Genomic DNA, 18,821 nt, shown 5'->3' with positions numbered 1-18,821 from the left:
TTATCTTTAATGCTAAATGAATATATTTTTGGTCAGTTTTGTCTCAATTACAGCTCTGACTGTGTTGTTCTTTCAGTAAATTGACTTTTTAAAAGTCTAAATACTCCAGTTAAGAATTAATCAGTAATTAAACTAATTATTAATCCGATTAATTGGTTCAGCCATGCAAAAGACAATCCGTGTTTTAACATGCATAAATATTCTTATAATCCACAAGTATGACTATTTACATATTTCATTTCTTACAAACCAAATAAAAAGGGGAGAGAAATAGTATTTATGCCTTTACATTGATTTAGAACATTTAATTGAATAATTAGCTGTCTGGAAGAGTATACAAAGGAGTCTAGAAATGCACAGAGAAATCAGATATAGACTACAATCAGCTCACTTTTGGTCCAGTCCACTCATAAACGGTAACAGAAAATGAAAAATGGGATCTTCATTATCAGGAGGCTGTTTGTCCAGGTTTCTATAACAGAGTAACAGAATTTGGCACCTCATTTTGCCGAAACTAAAACTGGCATGTCAAAGCACAGACGTCTTCAAAAGTCTCAGGTACTTTGGAGCAGCTATGAATCATCTGATCACCTCTGTGGGATGAAACAGCAACAATCAAAGCTCTCACACCGCGAGTCAGAAATGATCTGTGGGAAAATTCACTGGGAATTAGAACGAGAAAAGAAGAGGCAGAAACATTTCCTCCCACTTCAGTGTCTGTTACTGACACACCGGCTCAACAGTGAAACACCATCTGATCAGATTCAACTGAAAAAAACGTGAACGCACAGCTTACTGTTGGCAACATGCTAACACATATGTTAGCATGTGTGTTCAGTAGAAGAAGAAATAGACTTTATTGTCCCACAGTGGGAGAGTTCAGGATGGATACTCAGTTTGAAGAACATCCATCAGATGTGAAGCCTATTGGAAATTTTTGATGAGACAAAATCCAAAGTGGGATTAATTTGACTAATTATTTTATCAGTTATCAGTATGTAATTGTTAAATATTACTTTGCATCAAATGTCTTCTTGTCTTTCGTCTCAGGCTTAAAACTGTTAAAAGATTAGCAAGTCGACTTCATCTCTCCTAGAGGCCTAAATGCACTGAGTTTCCAAAATATAACTGCCTGACCGATATTTATGTTAACAATCATTGAACATGTGTACCTATTATAGTGGCCAGTCAGTGTAGGTTTCTGTTTAATCACATGACCACATGGAGCTTAGGTCACCGTATAATATCACTGAATAGACGGGTCAGAATATCATCAAACTGTATTATGTGTTTTCCAGCCTCTCAGAATCATTTTATAGCACAATCAAGTAACTATCTTACCTCAAGTTGCTATAAAGATGAATATATAAAATATGACTTAGAAGACATTTGACGTTGTAGTTTATTGCCTTGAAATTGGGCCTCTGTCTCTTTAAAAACTCCTGCTTTTTCTGAAGCTCCACCTTCAGGAAGTCATCACAACGTGGCTCCTCTATTAACCTTTTAACAACGTTTTTACCAGCGTTGCTCTGAGAAGTAACTCCACTAATGAGCTCAGCAGATGTGCAGTTCCACCAGGTGTTTGCTAATTACTGCTGGCTAGTCTGAAGGAGCTGAATGGGGGATGGGAGAAAGGGGTGTCGTCGAAGGCGGAACTTGATCCCATCAGGCACTTTTGCAGCTAAGTGGTTACCATAGGACATTAAAGATTTTATCAAGCAACCATGAAAGAATCAAAGCAACACTGCAGGAATGCTTTTGGTGATGGGATGACATTATAACATGACTTAAAGGTTAAAAAAATGTCTATTTTACTTAAGACTGTCCCTTTAAGGATACTACATAGCCAAGGAGAGGATGCTGCCGTTTCAGGGCAACCAAGAAGAGGAGGACCCAGACTGCTTTGGATACCGACTGCTTTGGATTTTATTTATAGGTATCACAGTAACTTGTAAAATTTTTAATTTGGAAAAAAAAAAGAGAATGCCTTCCTTTTCTTTAGATTTTTACATTATTTTGTGTTAATGTATCACATAAAATCCCAATAAGTTGGTTGTAGTTGCAATGGGACAAAACATGGAAAAGTTCAGTTGGGGGAGAATACTTTTGTAAGCTTGTATGATGGTCTGTTTGAACACCTAGCATTGCGAGCTTAAATGTTTTGCGTACATTTCCCTCTCACACAGAGCAAGAGGAGGATTTATTACCTGTTGAGGAAGATGCTGCTGACGTCGTCGTGGTTTATGGGAGGCTTCTTGGAGCTGGCGGCCATGCGCAGCGGCCTGAGGAAGCAGTTGACCAGAATGGAGAGCTGGTGAACGTACTCCGTCTCTGCTTCCACCATGTTGAACACGATCTGGTTCCTCTTCCTCATGCTCTCTGCGTGAGGCGAGCAGATGTAGTCCTGGACGATGATTTTCCACTTCCTCCGGCACAACCAGCCACGCATGAAACTTTGCACCTGCAGTGGTCACACAACAACCCCGTCATGGGCTCCCATGCTCTCCGTCCATTGTCGCCGCTTTCACAATGCTTTTACCTTTTTAATCTTTTTGATGTCTGGGTCCTCCTCTTCTTGGTTGCCCTGAAACGGCAGCATCCTCTCCTTGGCTTTGTTCAACACCACAATCTACCACGACAACAGCATCTATGTGAGCGCGCTGGTGCAAAGCATCAAATATTCATGAAACTTTGGACAAAAATAAACATCTAGATAGGTAAGTAATGAGCTCTGGAATCCTTGGAGCCCTGCTGTGCTTTAATTCAACAGAAGTGTCTTCGTCATCATGCCTGGGGGCGCTTGCACGCGTTGATCTAAATGTGCTCCATCTGAGGGTGGCGTCCGAGTGTTCATTTAAGTATGCATGCGCACGCAGATGTGGAGGCGCTCATGCGTACCTCGGCTTTGAGCCGCTCGATCTCCGTGTCCTGGTCCTCCAGCTGAGTGCGCAGCTGATTGGCTGCGATCTTCTCCGTCTCCAGGATCTGGACCAGGTGGATGTACTTCTGCATCAGGATCTCGCGCTCGATCATAATGTCAGAGTAGCTGGAAGGCAGAACGTGGAAAGGGTTGGGCTTTGGATATGTGCTTGTGAACAAACATGGGCGCGCTAACAGGTAAACGGGGGGCGGGGAGATGTTTGAGGTGTTCGCTGCCGTCGTTAAAAAAATAAGAGAGGCATCCGCGGAAAGGAGAGCGCTGAGAGGAAATAGAGGTCGAGTGTGTGATGTAACCAACGAGGTAAAACAGCGCTAGTGTGACCTAAATGTGAACCGCTGCGAGCACTGAGCACCCAGACACGCTCGCTCGCTTGGATGTGGTAGCTGTGTCCAGTGTGTTTCACCAGCACAAAGAAAAGGGAAGCAAAGACGAGTTTGATTTAACGAGAATCTTTAAACTGAACGCTCAATAGTTGGAGACTTTAAATGGTGAGGAAAAGATGCTTGACAAGTTTACTAGTCTGCTCATCTATTTCTCAGCAGATTTGTTAAAATCATAATCTGAAAAGCCTGACCTTTTATCTTTTGCTCCAGTTTAGTGCATGTCTCTTCCAGCTTTGCACACCTGAGCTGAAATTGTTGCCTACTTTTCTCTGCAAAACAGCTCAATATCAAAGCCATTTCACTTCGTTCTGACTGCTTTTGGTTGTATTTGCAGGTAAGGCCAAAATTATACAGGCAGATTTACATATACAAATATTTTTATTCACCCCGGAAGCTAGTTTTCTGATAGGAAATAAAGCAGATATTTTCCAAAAGATAACAAAAAAAGTGAAGCGAGTATCAATTGTTCTGAGTGAAGTTTTATTAATTAGTTTTTTTAAACTATTCTTCCTCTTTTTCAATAATCAGTGGAAACATTATTGAGGACATTAAAGCAAGCAAAATTTATTCTAGTTGCTGACCAACTTACTGCACGTTTCCACTTTTGATCATTTGTTTGATAATTCATCTTTGAGAGCTGATGAAATGTTTAATCATCTCCTTGCCATCACGCCGTGGAGACTGCTGACAGTGGATAAACAGTTTTCGTGGAACATTAAGTTATTTCTCCACCACTAGGGTTTTAGGAGCTGGACACGAGCCTGACTGACAGCGCTAAGACCCTCCTCCTGGCTCTGATTGGTTGTTCTTGACTGGGAGTGCTGCATTTTGTCAGACGGCAATAATAGCTCTGGCAGGAGGTGGGGGAGCTGGATATTTTCAAAGATTATCTGTCTCCTATTGAATTGTCACAACATGGTGACAGTTTTAAAAACATATGTAAAGAACATATTTTTTGTAAAAGTTGCATACAGTAGCTTTAAGAAAGTTATGGATTAATGATGTACGATTGAGTGGCCAGTCGGCAACAGGATTTCCAAGAGTAAATAAGAATCAGAAATCATTTGATAGAGGAAGTCTCAGTAGTTATAAAATGTATTACTAAAACCTGCTGCCTTTCCTCAGTAAACAATAGGATGGGTCCACTGGTATTATTTTAAAAAGAAAGGTACTTGGAGTCTCCTGACAGATTTCATGTGTAGTGCTGACGTCGATGCTGCGCTGCTTCTTTTTTTTTTGGGTCAAAACTAACAGCTGTGAGGGATTGCTGAAGCGAGGCAACGGCGGACAGTTTTCCCCCCGGATCAGGGTCAGAAAATACCGCGTTGTAAGGCAAAACTGACCGCTGATCACTCTGCATTAAAAAGCTCTGCTCAGTCTAGAAAAGGCCCGTCTCTTCTGTGCAACTGTGCACGACAGATCAACTGTGCCGCCGGTTTAAATCTCCTTAAATGCTGGTCATGATCTTGTGGTATTTGATGTTCTGTGTGAGCGCTCAGTCATTAATCTCACAACACACACAGTTCAGATTCAGACGGTGACACGGTTTACAGCAGCACAGCGGCCATTTTTCTGAGAAGTCCTGAGCTCAGTCATTACGAGGTGAAAACATTTTTTCTGATTTAGAAGCAGAACGACTCTATATCCCACCACGAACATATTCCTGTACGTTTTGTGATAATCATTCTGTGTTGACTAATTATTTTCTTAAGACCACAATGTGAACTTAAAGTTGCTGCTTGCTTTGACTATAGTCTACAAAGACATCTACATTTATTAGAAATTTAGCATGAAACTGACCTTATAATAATTTCCCTATCTTAGACTCTGAAAACGGTAAAATTAATAATGAGGGAAATAAGTCCAGTACCGAAATGAATCACAAAAAAAAAAACTTATGTTTTTTTTCCTCTATCCTGAACAACAACAACAAAAAAACCCGTGCCTGAAACGTGTCTGTTTGTACCTGGCCTGCTGGATACACTCCACCCACTCGTTGCAGTCCGACTCATCCTCTGACCGCAGCTCCAGAGGTTTCTGACCTTCGTGACCAAAAATGACCAGGAAGTAGTGCTGCGTTTAACAGAAACAAACAACCAATCAAAACCACTAATTAAATCTTCATCTGCCTGATAATAAATGGCAGACGCTAACAAAAAACAGTCCATTTAAATTATAAAAATGATTACAGTGAACACCAAAGCACAAGTAACAAGGCAATAGAAAAAAAGAAAAGTCTGAAAGTTAATTTAAAACCAGCAGAGGATTGATTACAGTTTCCTGGCCGATCATCGACCTTTAAAAAAACTGATCTTCTGATTTTGGCAGATGCTGATTTTTTTTTTGTCTGAAAAGTTGTTAAATTTATTGACAAAGTTGCAAAGTTGCCAACATGGCGGAGACTACAGATAACCACAGAGGTGTGGCATAACCGCAGCGCTAAAGGGGCAGTGGATGGTTTTTAGACCTTTTCTGAGGAGTATAAGATCTGTTTCTCGTTGAAGGCCAATCGGTGATCCTCCAAAATTAAGGAAATTGCCTCCAATTTATTGGTACATGACAACAAAAATATACAGAAACACAAGGACTAAAAATAAGAAGTCACAGTAAAAACCAAATGACACATTTGGATTCCAGATCTTTTTCAGGCTCAAAATCAACAGGACTTTTTTGTAAAGTAAAAATCTTGATGTGATCACAGTCTGACCAAAGGATTTATGAAGTGAAACACTTAAAACATTATTTTAAAGTCAGTAAAGTTTTAAATCTCTAAAGTCTCTGTATGAGCTGGAATGTTTTAGTTAAAACATCTAAGACGTTTTTATACCAAACTACTTCACTGCAAGTTTGAAGCCAGCTTGTTTTAGAAACAATGCGTCAGAACAGCAACAATTTGAAATAAAATCTAAGTAAGCACAATTCATCTTTTTTTTTGTTTGTTTTGATTCTGGCTCTAGGACTTTAAAACAATAATATTAATGGGACACATTTTGGTCTAAAAGCAAAATTGTATAGATAGGCCTGTTGCAATAAGCAATAAATCAATAAACCAAAAAAACAAGTTCAACAATTTCCACTTGAATGATTTATCGTTTCTCTCTTTTCTCTCTTTCAACCAAAAACTGGATGATAAAAGTCTTCAGTCTGGCAATTTGGTCTCAACCAGGCCTTTTTGAAGGACAATTTTGTTTACAGATACTTCATCATTTTATTTGTTGTTTCTGTTTGGTTATTTATTTTGGATATTTAAAATGTCTTCTAGTTCCAGTGTTAAATATTCAGTAGAATTTAAAGTTCATTGGTCTTTGAGAACGTGTTCTTGCTTTATTTTGCGATTACCATTATATTACTTGAAAATTGTCTCACACCAACATAATTATCTTTTACTGCAATAACTTCTGGGACAATTTATCATCTATCAAAATTTGTCATAGTGGCAGGCCCAGGTATAGGAAATATACCAGTGCTTTCAGTTAATTATTCATTTATTTTATCATTTGCAATGAAATACAATAACATAAAATGCAACACCCACAATGTAGCTTATTTTGCTACACTGTGCCTCAGAGACAAACAGACGGCCAGTGTAGTAATGATGTAACGATAAGAGGGTGAAAGATATTTGCTGGCTACAAACTAGAGAGGCTTAAGAGCTTGTTTGTGTGTTGGGGGATGGGAGGAGAGGGAGTGAGGGTTTACATAACCACCAAGGCTTGTATAGCTCCTTGTATTGCTAATGCGGCTTCCCCAGCCACAAACCTGCTTTAAGCTGCAGGATAACAATGAGTGAGACGGACAGACATAGAAAGGGAACTGTAAGCTGACTTGCCCTGCATTCAGAGGGCGAAAAAAAAAACAAACAAAAGCAGTTCATCAGTCTGACCTGGACAGAGCACGTCAATTCAGCCAGTGTTTGGTTTGCAAGATCTGGTATTATCAATGCACACTCATCAGATCTCCACACCATCTTGAGCTGCTCAACCGCTTTCACAAACCAATCAGTTATGCAGCATAAATGAAAAACATAAGGTTGTCCTTAATGCGTTACTAACTTTAACTTGTGGTGCTTTCTGTGATGTGGAAAGGTGAACGTATTTGTATTGAAAATGTTTAGTATGAGCCTTTTAGTTCAGCCTTTACTTTCACCAGACCAACACAACACATGCTGAGTTACAAATTTAGGTTCCTCAAATTGAGAATTTGAGGATGGAGAACGACGGGTGGATCAATCAAATCCACAGGTCACATAGGGTCTCAGCAGTAGCCTTCCAAATGTTGCCTTCTTTAGTCTACCATCCACTCCCATTAACAGACCTAGGGTAAACAAAATACATATACATATACTTACAAACTTCTATAAAATAGCTGAAACATCAAAAATACGTCACTAAAAGGGAATCTTCTAGCCTGAGCAGCCTGTAAAAGAAAAAACATCTTTCACCCTGTTTTAAAGATTAGTCACAATAATACTTATATTTTATCCATTAGTTTGTTTCATTAAGAGGGCAGGTCATCATCAGTACCGGCTGAGAAGCTTCCTAACACTCATAAACTAACTATAAAATACTTCACTCTGCTTCTCCTTGTAACCCTTTCATTTAAATTATTCAAACATCAGCATTTTAGGTGTACCAGAATAACCAACAAAGACCTTCATTACACTGGTCATACTTGTACTCTCACCTCTTAGTGTGCTAAATCTTGCAACCTCACACACAAAACAAAATAACAACAAAAAAACCTGGTTTGTTTACTTCAAGCAAAGGAGACATGTTGAGCACTCAGGACGACGTTAAGACTCCCAGGGTGAGCCACGCACTGATGCATAAACAAACAAAAAGGCCAAGTGCAATGTCTGCAGGATTTCAAATTTGCACTCAAACTTTTCTGCACTGTAGCTAAAACGTCAGCGCTGATGTACAGCACAGATGAAGACAGAGGAGGACAGTCAGGGGTTTCATTTGATTCAACATGAACTGCAGAGAAACACAGGCTGATCCACACACTGCACAGTCAAAGGGAAGCTCCAACTAGGACAGGTAGCCATGGTGGTGGGAGTTTCTCTGTGAGATGTGGTTGTGCTGGCTTGCTATTCAGAAAGTGTCTGCAGGCAAAAGGGCCAGCAAGGATGCTATTCTCAGTGAAGCAGAGCCGCATCCCAGAACAGAACAGAGCAGCTCCACATGCCAAGTCACAAAAACACAAACGGTCTGCACCTTCAAAGCAGCTCATGTGTGATTTATCGCATAATAATACGCCAACTCCACGATTCAGCTCAATATTGGTGTTGGGCTTCCACATCAAACTTACTGCATTCAATCATTTTCACAAGTTCAAATCAAGTTTTTTGAGAAGCAGCGCAAAAGTCTCAAGTAATTCAACTCAAGCTAAAGTCAAATCTCAAGTCTATAATAGGTGAAAAAGAGAAAACTAATAAAGTGTAATTTTTAACATCTGTTAATCATTGTCTTTGCTGTACATTTTACATATTTTAAATCTGACTGAAAGATAATTTTGAATGTGTCAATAATAAGAAAAGATGGTAAAAATAGTCTTAATAGAATCACCTTTTTTTTTTAGATATTGAATGTATAACAATGAATTTGTATCCAGTGCATTCCTGTGTATGAGGAGCGAAGTTTGATTGGCTAAAAGCTGCTCGACTTGACCTAGTGCTGATTGCATTTGGCTCCGGTCACCAGAAGGTCACCGCATTTACATTTGAATATTTTCCAGGTGAAATTTTGAAGGCTAATTTCTGCAATTCAGTTTTTTAGGCAAATATTTTGCTGACTAAAGTCAAGTAAAAAAAAAAACTTAAATCATGTACCTGGATAGATGCAAACTACATCTCGTTGCTTGTACTTGTGACAGTGCAATGACAATAAAGTTGAATTCTATTCTATTCTAATTGCACAAGATAAAAATTAAGTATTATAAATCCAATGTAAAAAAATAAGTGATTCTGAAGAGACTATTTTTCTAGGAAAGGCTTTTATTTTGAAAATCAGGAATTGTCTCTTTAATTACACAGCTAGATTTAGCAGAGAGAGAATAAGGTGGCAGAGGAAGGTTAAGTTTATTTTGTTCTGAAACAACCAGAATTTGTTCAACACAGAATTCAGTTAGAGTGAAATAAATAACAAAATGAAGATTTAATTTAGCGTAGCAACAAACCCCTGTGAAGCTGTAAATGGCTCATATCTGCTCCCACAGTGTTGTACTCCAGTAACATGAGGCCTTTTGATGTGAGTTAATACACAACCTTCATCCACCAGTCAGTCGGCTTTCCTGGTGACTTCTTCAACTTTTAATAACTCACTGAGACGTCTTTCTTCTTCAGGTAAGAAAGCCTGCTGGTCATGTTGTCACACAACTTCACTTCATCAGCATCTGAATTTGAGAACTTGGTCTGCAATCAGCTAAGTGTGTCAAAACGTTCTCAATAGTCTCTATGCATTAAAATGTACCATATTTATATTGTACAAAAAGTGGATATTAGGGATGTCCAAATAAACAATATTTCAGTGTATTCAATATAAACAGAATTAAATATTGAAAGATACATTGAATAAAAATGGATACAAACTGACTGACTCACATTTGCCCAAATAGTCGTTATGATAATAACACTCAGGCCTCTGCAGTCACTTAAAATTAATAAATGGGTTGCCACAACTTTCTTCAGCTGAATAGAAACAAAATGACAGTTTTATTTTTGGACCTAAAGAGGAACCATCTAGAGTCAGCACAGCTTCAGTTACTACAGCTGGAGACTGGCGGAAAGGTCCAAATTCTGGGTACAGTGATGGACACTGACCTGAACCTTCAGAGTCACATAAAGACAGTTACAAAGTCGGCCTTCTATCACCTGAAGAACATTTCCAGAATTAAAGGACTAATGTCTCAGCCAGATCTAGAGAAACTGATCCATACGTTTATCTTTCATTGATTACTGCAATGGTGTCTTTACAGGTCTGACTAAAAAAAATCAATCCTCCAGCTGCAGCTGCTCCAGAACGCTGCTGCTGGCGTTCTCACTAAAACCAGGAATCTAGAGACCATCACCCAATTCTAAAGTCCTTCCACTGAGAGAAGAGACTTTAAAATACTGTTTATAAATCACAACACATTAAAGATCTGCTGTTGTTGTATCAACCTTCTGGACCTTCTGGTTCTGGTCTGATCTGCAGAACCAGAACCAGAACCAAACATGGAGCAGCAGCATTTAACTTCTATGCTCCACAAATCTATAACAGACATCCACAAAACTGCAAAACAGCTGAAACACTGAGTTCCTCTAAATCAATGGTAAAACCCCGTTTGTTAAGAGTTGCCTTTTAATTAATAAGAAGTGGAACATAAATTAATGTTCTAATCTGGATTGCAACTTCTTTTTATTTTGCCACTACATTGTAATATTTTCTGTTTGTTTTTTAGGTTATGTTTTTAGCACGCAAAGCACATTGAATTGCTTGATTTGCTTAAATTAGCTATATGAATGAACTTGACTTGACTAAACCGTCATTGTGCTCGTTTCAAGTACAAAGGTGAGGTGGAATAAGAGATCCTGTCCTGATGCTTTGACTTGAAACGTGCTGCAGCAGGATCCAGGGCTGCCAAGACTGATCCCACTAAAGGGATTGCAAATTTATTTTAAGAACAATAAAAAACACCCTGAGAAATGCGTTCCCAGTTTATTCGTTACCCCGTTTGTTTACAGTGCTGTAAGGTGTTTGCTCCCATATACATTTCTTCAGTTTTTTATGTAATTGTTTGGGGATGACATTACAGAGCTGCTGTATTTTCAACAGGTCCGGTTTGGCTATGAATAACTGTTGAAGGCAATTAATAAGAAAATTTGTCATTTAGATCAAAATTACAGAGTCGGAGCTTCACCTGATTATCAGAAGAATAATAGTCAAATAGTTCAGGCTCAGTTATTGATTATAAATACATTCCTGCTAAGGTTTAGATGAAGGGTTTTAGTCCAGTTTTTGGAACAGCAAGGTGCTACACATCTTTGAACTAAAAACCGACAACTTACTTTATGTCACACAAGCAGTGACGCTTCTCCTCTTTCTACTAAAACTGAAAGTGGGTTAATGTGGTGCATTGTGGGATTGATCGTTCAGTCTTATATCAGTCTCTTTGTTCCCTGTAGTTCAGTTCTTCATGGCTCTAGGCACAACAGATCAAACCAATTTTAATGTAGGACGAAGACAACTTGAGTACACAGACAATGTAGTTTTCAAGTGATGCATCCAGTGATGTAGCCGCTTATCGTTGCAGGATCATGGGTGGGGATCCCCAGCAACCACGGAGTGAGACAAGGTACAATCTGTAAAGTCCATCACAAGGCAGCATAAGCTAATTTGTTAATTACTGCAACACTGGAATGTCGGAAATAAATTTGCTTAACGGAAACACACCAATTTATAAAAAAATAAAATTTTTTTGATAAAACGTAAAAAAAATAAATAAATAAAACTAAGATGAGATGGTTTTTCGGCCATACTGAAATAATAAGTGTTTTGCGTAAAACTTTTTTCGCGTCATATGATCAACACACTGGATGTTGCCATGGGCGTAAAAGACGAAGAACACGACAGAATGATGGTGCAGCGTGTTTCTTAAGGACTTATTGCGTAAACAAGCTCAATCATGTGGAATTTCTTATTATATTGAAACACCGCAATTGTGAAATTTGATTATTTTTTTCAACACAGTGGAGAAATTTTGGCTTACTCTTCTTTGCAGAACTGTTTCTCCTCAACCACAATGGAGAGGTTTCAGTCTTGGACAACATGTTTGGGTCTCCAGCAAAGCATATTCATCCGATTTAGGTCCAGACTTTGACTATGCCCAAGATCGTCCATATGTCTACATGTCAACTTCAATATAGTGATAGCAACCTTGAAAATCAACATTATAAGTAAAACTCCATAGCTGCAGGACACAGTATAAATAAAGATACAAGCAGAGATTTGGACATCAAAAGAGCTGAGTTATCAACTGAGCACAGAGGCTTTGATGTTCTTAGATCTTTTGTCTGACTTTAATATTGCTTCATCAAAAACATTCGTCTTAAACTGAGCCTGCTGACAAGGTGCCTCATTAGGCGGAGATCAAACAAAGCTCCGTCAGTAAGCTTGTCACCATTGGTCTGGATGTGCTTCACGTCAGGAGAACATCACTATAACGCCGACCGCTGCAGAATCCTAAAGCAAAGGTTTAAAGTCTGCGTTCTAACAGAACATGGTTTGAAAAGTGGCGTCAACTCTATATGGGCTGCTGAAACTAAAAATATAAACTATCTACAACAGAAGCCAAGTTTGTCCTCATTGTAGACTTAGCAGAAGCACTAAAGTAAAGTTAAAAAAAAATAAAACCTGTGAATTTGCAAAAGGGAAATTACGGATCTAATCAGCCATCTCTGCCGCCGCCTGCATGCTGCTGTAGAGCTTAGTCAGTTAGCAAGTTTACCTTTTAGACTGATATACAGTGTTGAAATTATGTGCTTTGTCAAACAAATTCGTGAACAAAAACTCTTCTACAATAATCCTAATGCCGCATCATTCTTCTGCACGGCCGTCAGAAACTTCCCAGTCGTGCATCTAAGATAATAAACAGCTGCTGTGCAGAAAATCAATGTCAACTCCCACAAACTTTCTTTTGTAATCACACTTTATACACCAGAAAAATAATCACTGATTCAGCTTCTTAGCAGTTCTTAACCATCTGCTTTTACAGAACATCTAAAATATTTTAATTTACACGGTACATTTGACGTAATGTCGCTTCATATCTGCAGTGATTAACAAATAATATAAACTTGGAGAGATATAACTTAAGTCATTCATAGGACATGCTGTGTTGCAGTAAATGTAAGCAATGCTTTCCCTGTTTTCCCCAGTTTTAGGTCGTACAATGGGTTAAATAAGTATTTGATATGTTGCCGATTTTCTATTTTTATTTTTGAGCTTGCTAAGATTGGAGAGGTCTGTAATTTGAATTGAAATTAAATCTCAACTGGGAGAGAGAATCTAAAACAATCTAGAAAATGGCATTGTATGATATTTTTTTTAAATAAATAATTTGTGTTTTATTGCATGAAGTACAGTGGTGTGAAAAAGTATTTCATTTTAAAACTTTTTTTGTCAAAAAAAAAAGCCTTTCTCACAGTTTGGATTGTTTTTTCTCCCCAAATGCCTTAATTTAAAAACTGAATTTTGTGTTTACTTGTGTTGTTTTTTGACTGATATTTAGATTGGTATGATGTTCAATATCACACTAATGATGTTGAACATCATAGATATGATGTTCAATCATACCAGTAATGGTAAGGTTGAATTTCTGTGCAAACAAAAACAGAAATCAGGAAGGAGACAGTCTTTCACACCGCTGTAAGTGCTTGATAAAATACGACAATAGAACTTAATATTTGGTACAGAAACCTTTGTTTATAATTCCAGAAGTCAGATATTTCCCAGCGTGTGCAGGAGGATTTTAATCCCTGTGTCTCAACTACTTATATTCCCCACTGTATTGGTTTGCAGCACATTATAACCTAAAATGTAAAACGCTTTGACTTGTTTTCAAAATATCAGCTGCAGTCCACACTAACATTCAATCTTTTGTATTTATGACCCAATTTACAACCTCTGTAAATCTCCATCAGCTTAAAACGTACTTAGTTTGTAATAATAATGTAATAAAGAACGTTGTAGGGTGGTGCAGTTGTTGGCACCGCTGCCTTGCAGCAGGAAGCCTCTCTGCATGGAGTTTGCATATTTCCCCTTTGTACGTGAGGTTTATTTCTACAGCAAATTCAAAAATAACCACATTAGGTAGCTGCTCTAAGTCGCCCTTAGGCGTGTGTGCGTGGTTGCTTGTCGTGTGCGAGACCTGACCAGGATGCTGCGTGCCTCTCGCCCCATTGGGGGTTCAGGAGAAGCGTGTAATATCAAAACAGATGTTTTTCAATCTTTCATTTGTTTGAATTAATTATCGGCAGCTCTTGTTAAAGATTAAGTTAACAATGAAATCAGGTGAAAATATCTTCATACATCCAGAGGTTAATAACCTCTAAAATGCAAAGAGTCTCCTCCTCCTTTTCAATTTGTCATAGTAAATAAGAGGTTTATCTATCATTATTGCATGTGTTTAATATTAAGACTCCATCTTATGGGGTTTGGATACTTCCAATTAAGGCAAAGAAGCCAAAAACAGTTGTATTTAATCATTAAATATTGCGTTATTTATGGAACCTTTCATATAAAATATTCATTTATCTTTCACCTTATGATGCGAACTGATTATTTTTGGCGCTGCTTTGATTGTGGTGTAAAACCCTAATCACAGTTAACTGGAGGCTGAAGGCTCCTAATTACTCCCCGCATGCTTGTCACGCACCTGCTGTTTCTCCGTGGGCTCCTTGCTGATGGCGGACACCTTGGGCGCAGGTGCCCGCTCGCACGTGCATCCTTCCAGCAGGTAAATGCCGGAGGGCCTCGCGCTCTGGTCGTTCTCAAAGTAGAAGAGCACGTTCTGGTACAGGGCGAAGTACTTCTCGGTCCAGCGGCTGTTCTCCGTGGTCTTCTTGCTCAGGTAGCCCCGCTTCGAGCCCTCTTTTCGCGCCACCACCGAGAGATAGAGCGCGTGGCCCTCGTTGTACCGCACGCTCTTCTGCATTTTATAAGGGCTCTTTATTTAAACTTCAGGGAGAGGCCATCACATCGCGGCGCATCTTCAGATATGCTGCTGCTGCGGTTATTTTTAGCGGACTGATGCCAGAGGGAAGGCGGTTAATGTCTCAGTCTGTTGGAGAAGGTAATCCGGGCTTACCATGATATAAAAAGTTGGAACGTCCGCCGCTCGGCGGCTTTAATGCGGGCTCTCGGAGTCAGCTCAGACAGTAACTACAGCAGCACTCACTCTGCGTTTGCATCCCACGAAACTTTAGAGAGGAGTTGCGCCTGTTAGCGCGCGAAAGTAATGTAATAAATATATATTTATGGAAAAGAATCCACAAAAAAAGGACAAAGAGTGACACTCACCGGCAGCAATATGAAAACAGAGTCAGAGGAACAGACGGTGAAAACAGAATCACAACGGAGATCAGCGGTAATCGGCTTTGACACGCACTTAAAGAGACAGGTCGGTCGGTACCGCCCCGCTCCGCGCGCCGCTGACCGTTTCGCATCACTTTGTAGTGAGTGCGGCGCGGCGCGCGAGCCCCACTGTCGATCCGAGAGCGCAGGAGCACTGGAGCGCGTGAGCGGTGAAAGCGAAGCAGAGACGTTTGAAGTGGGGAGGCTCAGGTGTTTCAGTGAAGGCTGCGTCCCGCTTGGATGCTGCTGATGTATCTGTCAGGGAAGGTTAAAGGAACCTGGATTTATATTTCATTTCTGTTTTTATTAGTATTATTATAATATTCTATAGTCGTTGTAGACGACTTAGTTTAGTAAAATATTACAAACTAACACTCTCAGATATTTCCTAGAAATTGTCACCTCTGTATAGGTTTATATATGTTTTAAGCCTTCAAGCCTAGCTAGCAAATTAGCTGCGGCTACAAAATTTGTAGGTATAAAGAGCAACACTCACTACCTTTGTCCCTTTGGCAGTAATAATAAAACACATTTTAAAAATGCAAACATTATTTACATCGACACAACTTTGTTCGTTTGCCAGTAAAAATAGACACGACGGGGATGTTTATGAACAATTTACAAAAATCCTTGTTTGCGGGTCAGTTGGCAGAACTGTTTTCCAAAAACGAGTTTTTCCAGTTGTTGGGAATGTTTCCACGCAGAATGCAAATCCTGTGAGCAGATATACAAATATACTTTCATAAATTAAGAGGATTAGATTTAACATCAGAAAGGTCAAAAACCATCTGGCAGCCAGTTTACACTTTCACCGTAATTGAAGCATGTTAAAAAAACAACAAATCAAGATACTGCGTATTTCCTGCAATTTTCATTTATTTCTGTATATATCAGGACTACACATCTCTCCATAAGGAAAACATCCTGATTGGTGGACTGCAAACACAACAATTATTTAAGTTGCTGACCCTATTTTTTTTTCAGCCACAGTAAATCTCTATGTATCAGATGCCAGCCTTTTACTTTATTTTCCACTTGCTACAGGGTATAAAACTCAAAATAAAATACTCTAATAAAGACGTTCCTCCTTTGTCTGCAGCAGAACTTGGACTTTCCTGATTGGACTGAAGTGGAGGCTTGTTCTTGTTTGCATAGTTCTATGAAAGGAGCCTCATCATTTTTCTACAAACAAATTTCTACAAACAAAGGAGAAGAGTTTAAGAGAAACTGTGTGACAATTGAATTGAAAGCTTACTGATCACTCCTAGCAGGGCAGCTATTCATAAAGCCATCTTTTCTTTATATTTAGGTTGATTTAAAATGAGGTGATGCTTTTATTGTGTTGTTCTTGAAACGCTCACACATGCTTACACACACACACACACACACACACACACACATATAAGTGAATAGGGTAAAAGCAGAAGTTTCTATTTTTGCAAAGAGGTGATATGCATCAGAAGATGGGCGTTCGTTTTGAAACTCCCATTCAGCCTGAAAGCACAAACAGATGTTGTAGTGCATCAGTGAGAGCCTTTGTGTGTGTGCATGCGTGCGTGTGTGTGTGTGGCCTTGTTTTTGATACAATGTAAGGACCATTTTCCAGACAAAAACTACGTTGTGGGGACCGACTGCTCCTTATGGGTCCCAAAGTTAGTATCCCATCAGAAGAGGTGTTGTTTGGAGGTCAGGGGTTATGTTTAGGACTTAAGTATTAAGAATTGAGTTGATGTAAGGTTTGGAGTTAGGGATGTACTTGTGACTAGGTTTAGAGTAAGGGTGAGGATTGGGCAATAGAAATGAATGAAAAATGAATGGACATCAATGCAAAGTCCCTGCAAATATAGAAACACTGTCTGTGTGTTTGTGTAAAGACACAGAATGGCATCATTCATGTCTCTTTTATACAAGTGTGTTTCTGAGCTAAGCTAATACCTTGCGTTCCTCTTGTGTACCGAGGTAATCATATAGAAGATGTACTTTTATATGTGTGTTACTTTCGCCATAAAATAAAATTACATGCTAAAATCAAATTACAAAAGTGACAGTAAAGCACACGCAACTGAAATCCTTCAGATCTTCCAGTAGAAAACTTTTTTTTTAAACGGTTGATTTTGATACTGATATAGCAGAAATTGCTACATTGGTGTTTTAGAACCAGCTTGATCAATTGTGTTGTTTGAATTTTGTTGTTAGAATAAAACAAGGAGAGTATATTAGAGTTAATAACACCAGGAGTCATATTGAACTGGTTGTTTTTATCTGCTGGTGATGTAATCACCAGTATGGGCAACGACATAGTAATGGAGAAACTCCTGCATTTCAGGGATGTTTATAACAGATCGTCATAACAACGTCACAAAGACCAATAAACTCAGCACATAGGTCAAGAAGGAAATTGTAAGTTTAAAGTGGGTTTGGGTTCTAAATCTTTCAATATCTGAATATAATAATAGTTCTGCAAAGCTGCAGACCTACTAAAACATGGCTGCCCTGCTAAAACTGACTGGTCACAAAGGAGAGAGAATCAGCCAAGAAGCTGATGGTAACGCTAAAGGAGCATCAGAGATCTACAGGTCAGATGGAGGAATTGGTGGACAGGATGTGCACTCCAAACATCTGGAGTGACAAGAAGAAAGTCATTTTTGGAAGCAATAACAAGTCCTGCATGTAGTTTGCTACTAAACCAATTAGGCACAGTAAACATAAGGAACAACGTGCAGAAGACCTGAGAGTGTTTCTGAGTTTCATCTTCCAGCAGGACAACAACCTGCAACATACAGTCAGAGCGACAAAATAGGGTTTTTAGACCAAAACAATGTATGTGTTACATTGGCCCACTCAAAGTTCACACCTAAAATCGAGAGTCTTTGGCAGGTCCTGAAAATTGGTGTTCACAGACACACTCTGTCCAATATCACAACATGGCTCCTCTATTAACCCTTTAACAACATTTTTACCAGCGTTTCACTCAGAAGCAGCTCCTGTAATGAGCTCAGCAGGTGTTTGCTAATTGCTGGTGGCTAGTCTGAAGGAGCTGAGTGTGCAAGTCGCGGTGGAGGGCTGCTTTGTGAGGTGGAAGCATGGATGCTTGGAAACTACAGCTCAAAGGAGGAGCTGTGTCTCTAAGGCGGGGCTATGTCCACCCAGGCGTTTTGCACAGCTGAATGGTTACCATGAAGATTAAAGGATTTCTCAAACATGTATAAAAGATTCAAAGCAACACTCCAGCTATGTTTCTGATGAGGGATTAACATTACAACATGATGTAAAGCACAAAAAAAAGTCGATTTTACAGAAAAGTGCCTCTTAAGATTATTATAATATTTTTTGAAAACCATGGATTTTTTCCCCCTGAACTTCACAGTTCTGCAAAGCCTGGTG

General features: G+C 39.1%; 1 protein-coding gene across 5 annotated transcripts in view; it reads right to left on the bottom strand.

The window, feature by feature from the left end:
- The window catches only part of rasgrf2a (Ras protein-specific guanine nucleotide-releasing factor 2a), a 35,377-nt gene extending 19,762 nt beyond the window's left edge, over nt 1-15,615 (bottom strand). For 2 of the 5 annotated variants that reach the window (XM_028025197.1, XM_028025198.1), the window contains exons 1-5: nt 14,740-15,613; nt 5,291-5,397; nt 2,899-3,046; nt 2,540-2,629; nt 2,208-2,461 (exon numbers count right to left, since the gene is read on the bottom strand). In XM_028025197.1, the coding sequence (XP_027880998.1) occupies nt 2,208-2,461; nt 2,540-2,629; nt 2,899-3,046; nt 5,291-5,397; nt 14,740-15,018 (878 nt within the window). In that variant the 5' untranslated portion in view covers nt 15,019-15,613. Of the gene's footprint in view, nt 1-2,207; nt 2,462-2,539; nt 2,630-2,898; nt 3,047-5,290; nt 5,398-14,739 lie in introns of all 5 variants that reach the window. The other 3 variants (XM_028025195.1, XM_028025196.1, XM_028025199.1) reach the window with 3 other exon arrangements.
- Between the last annotated feature and the right edge of the window lie 3,206 nt (nt 15,616-18,821).

This window comes from Xiphophorus couchianus, chromosome 8, assembly GCF_001444195.1.
Source record: "Xiphophorus couchianus chromosome 8, X_couchianus-1.0, whole genome shotgun sequence".
NCBI classification, from domain to species: domain Eukaryota; kingdom Metazoa; phylum Chordata; class Actinopteri; order Cyprinodontiformes; family Poeciliidae; genus Xiphophorus; species Xiphophorus couchianus.
The sequence above is the reverse complement of the archived record's forward strand: the minus strand, read 5'-3'. Positions and strand labels throughout refer to the sequence as shown.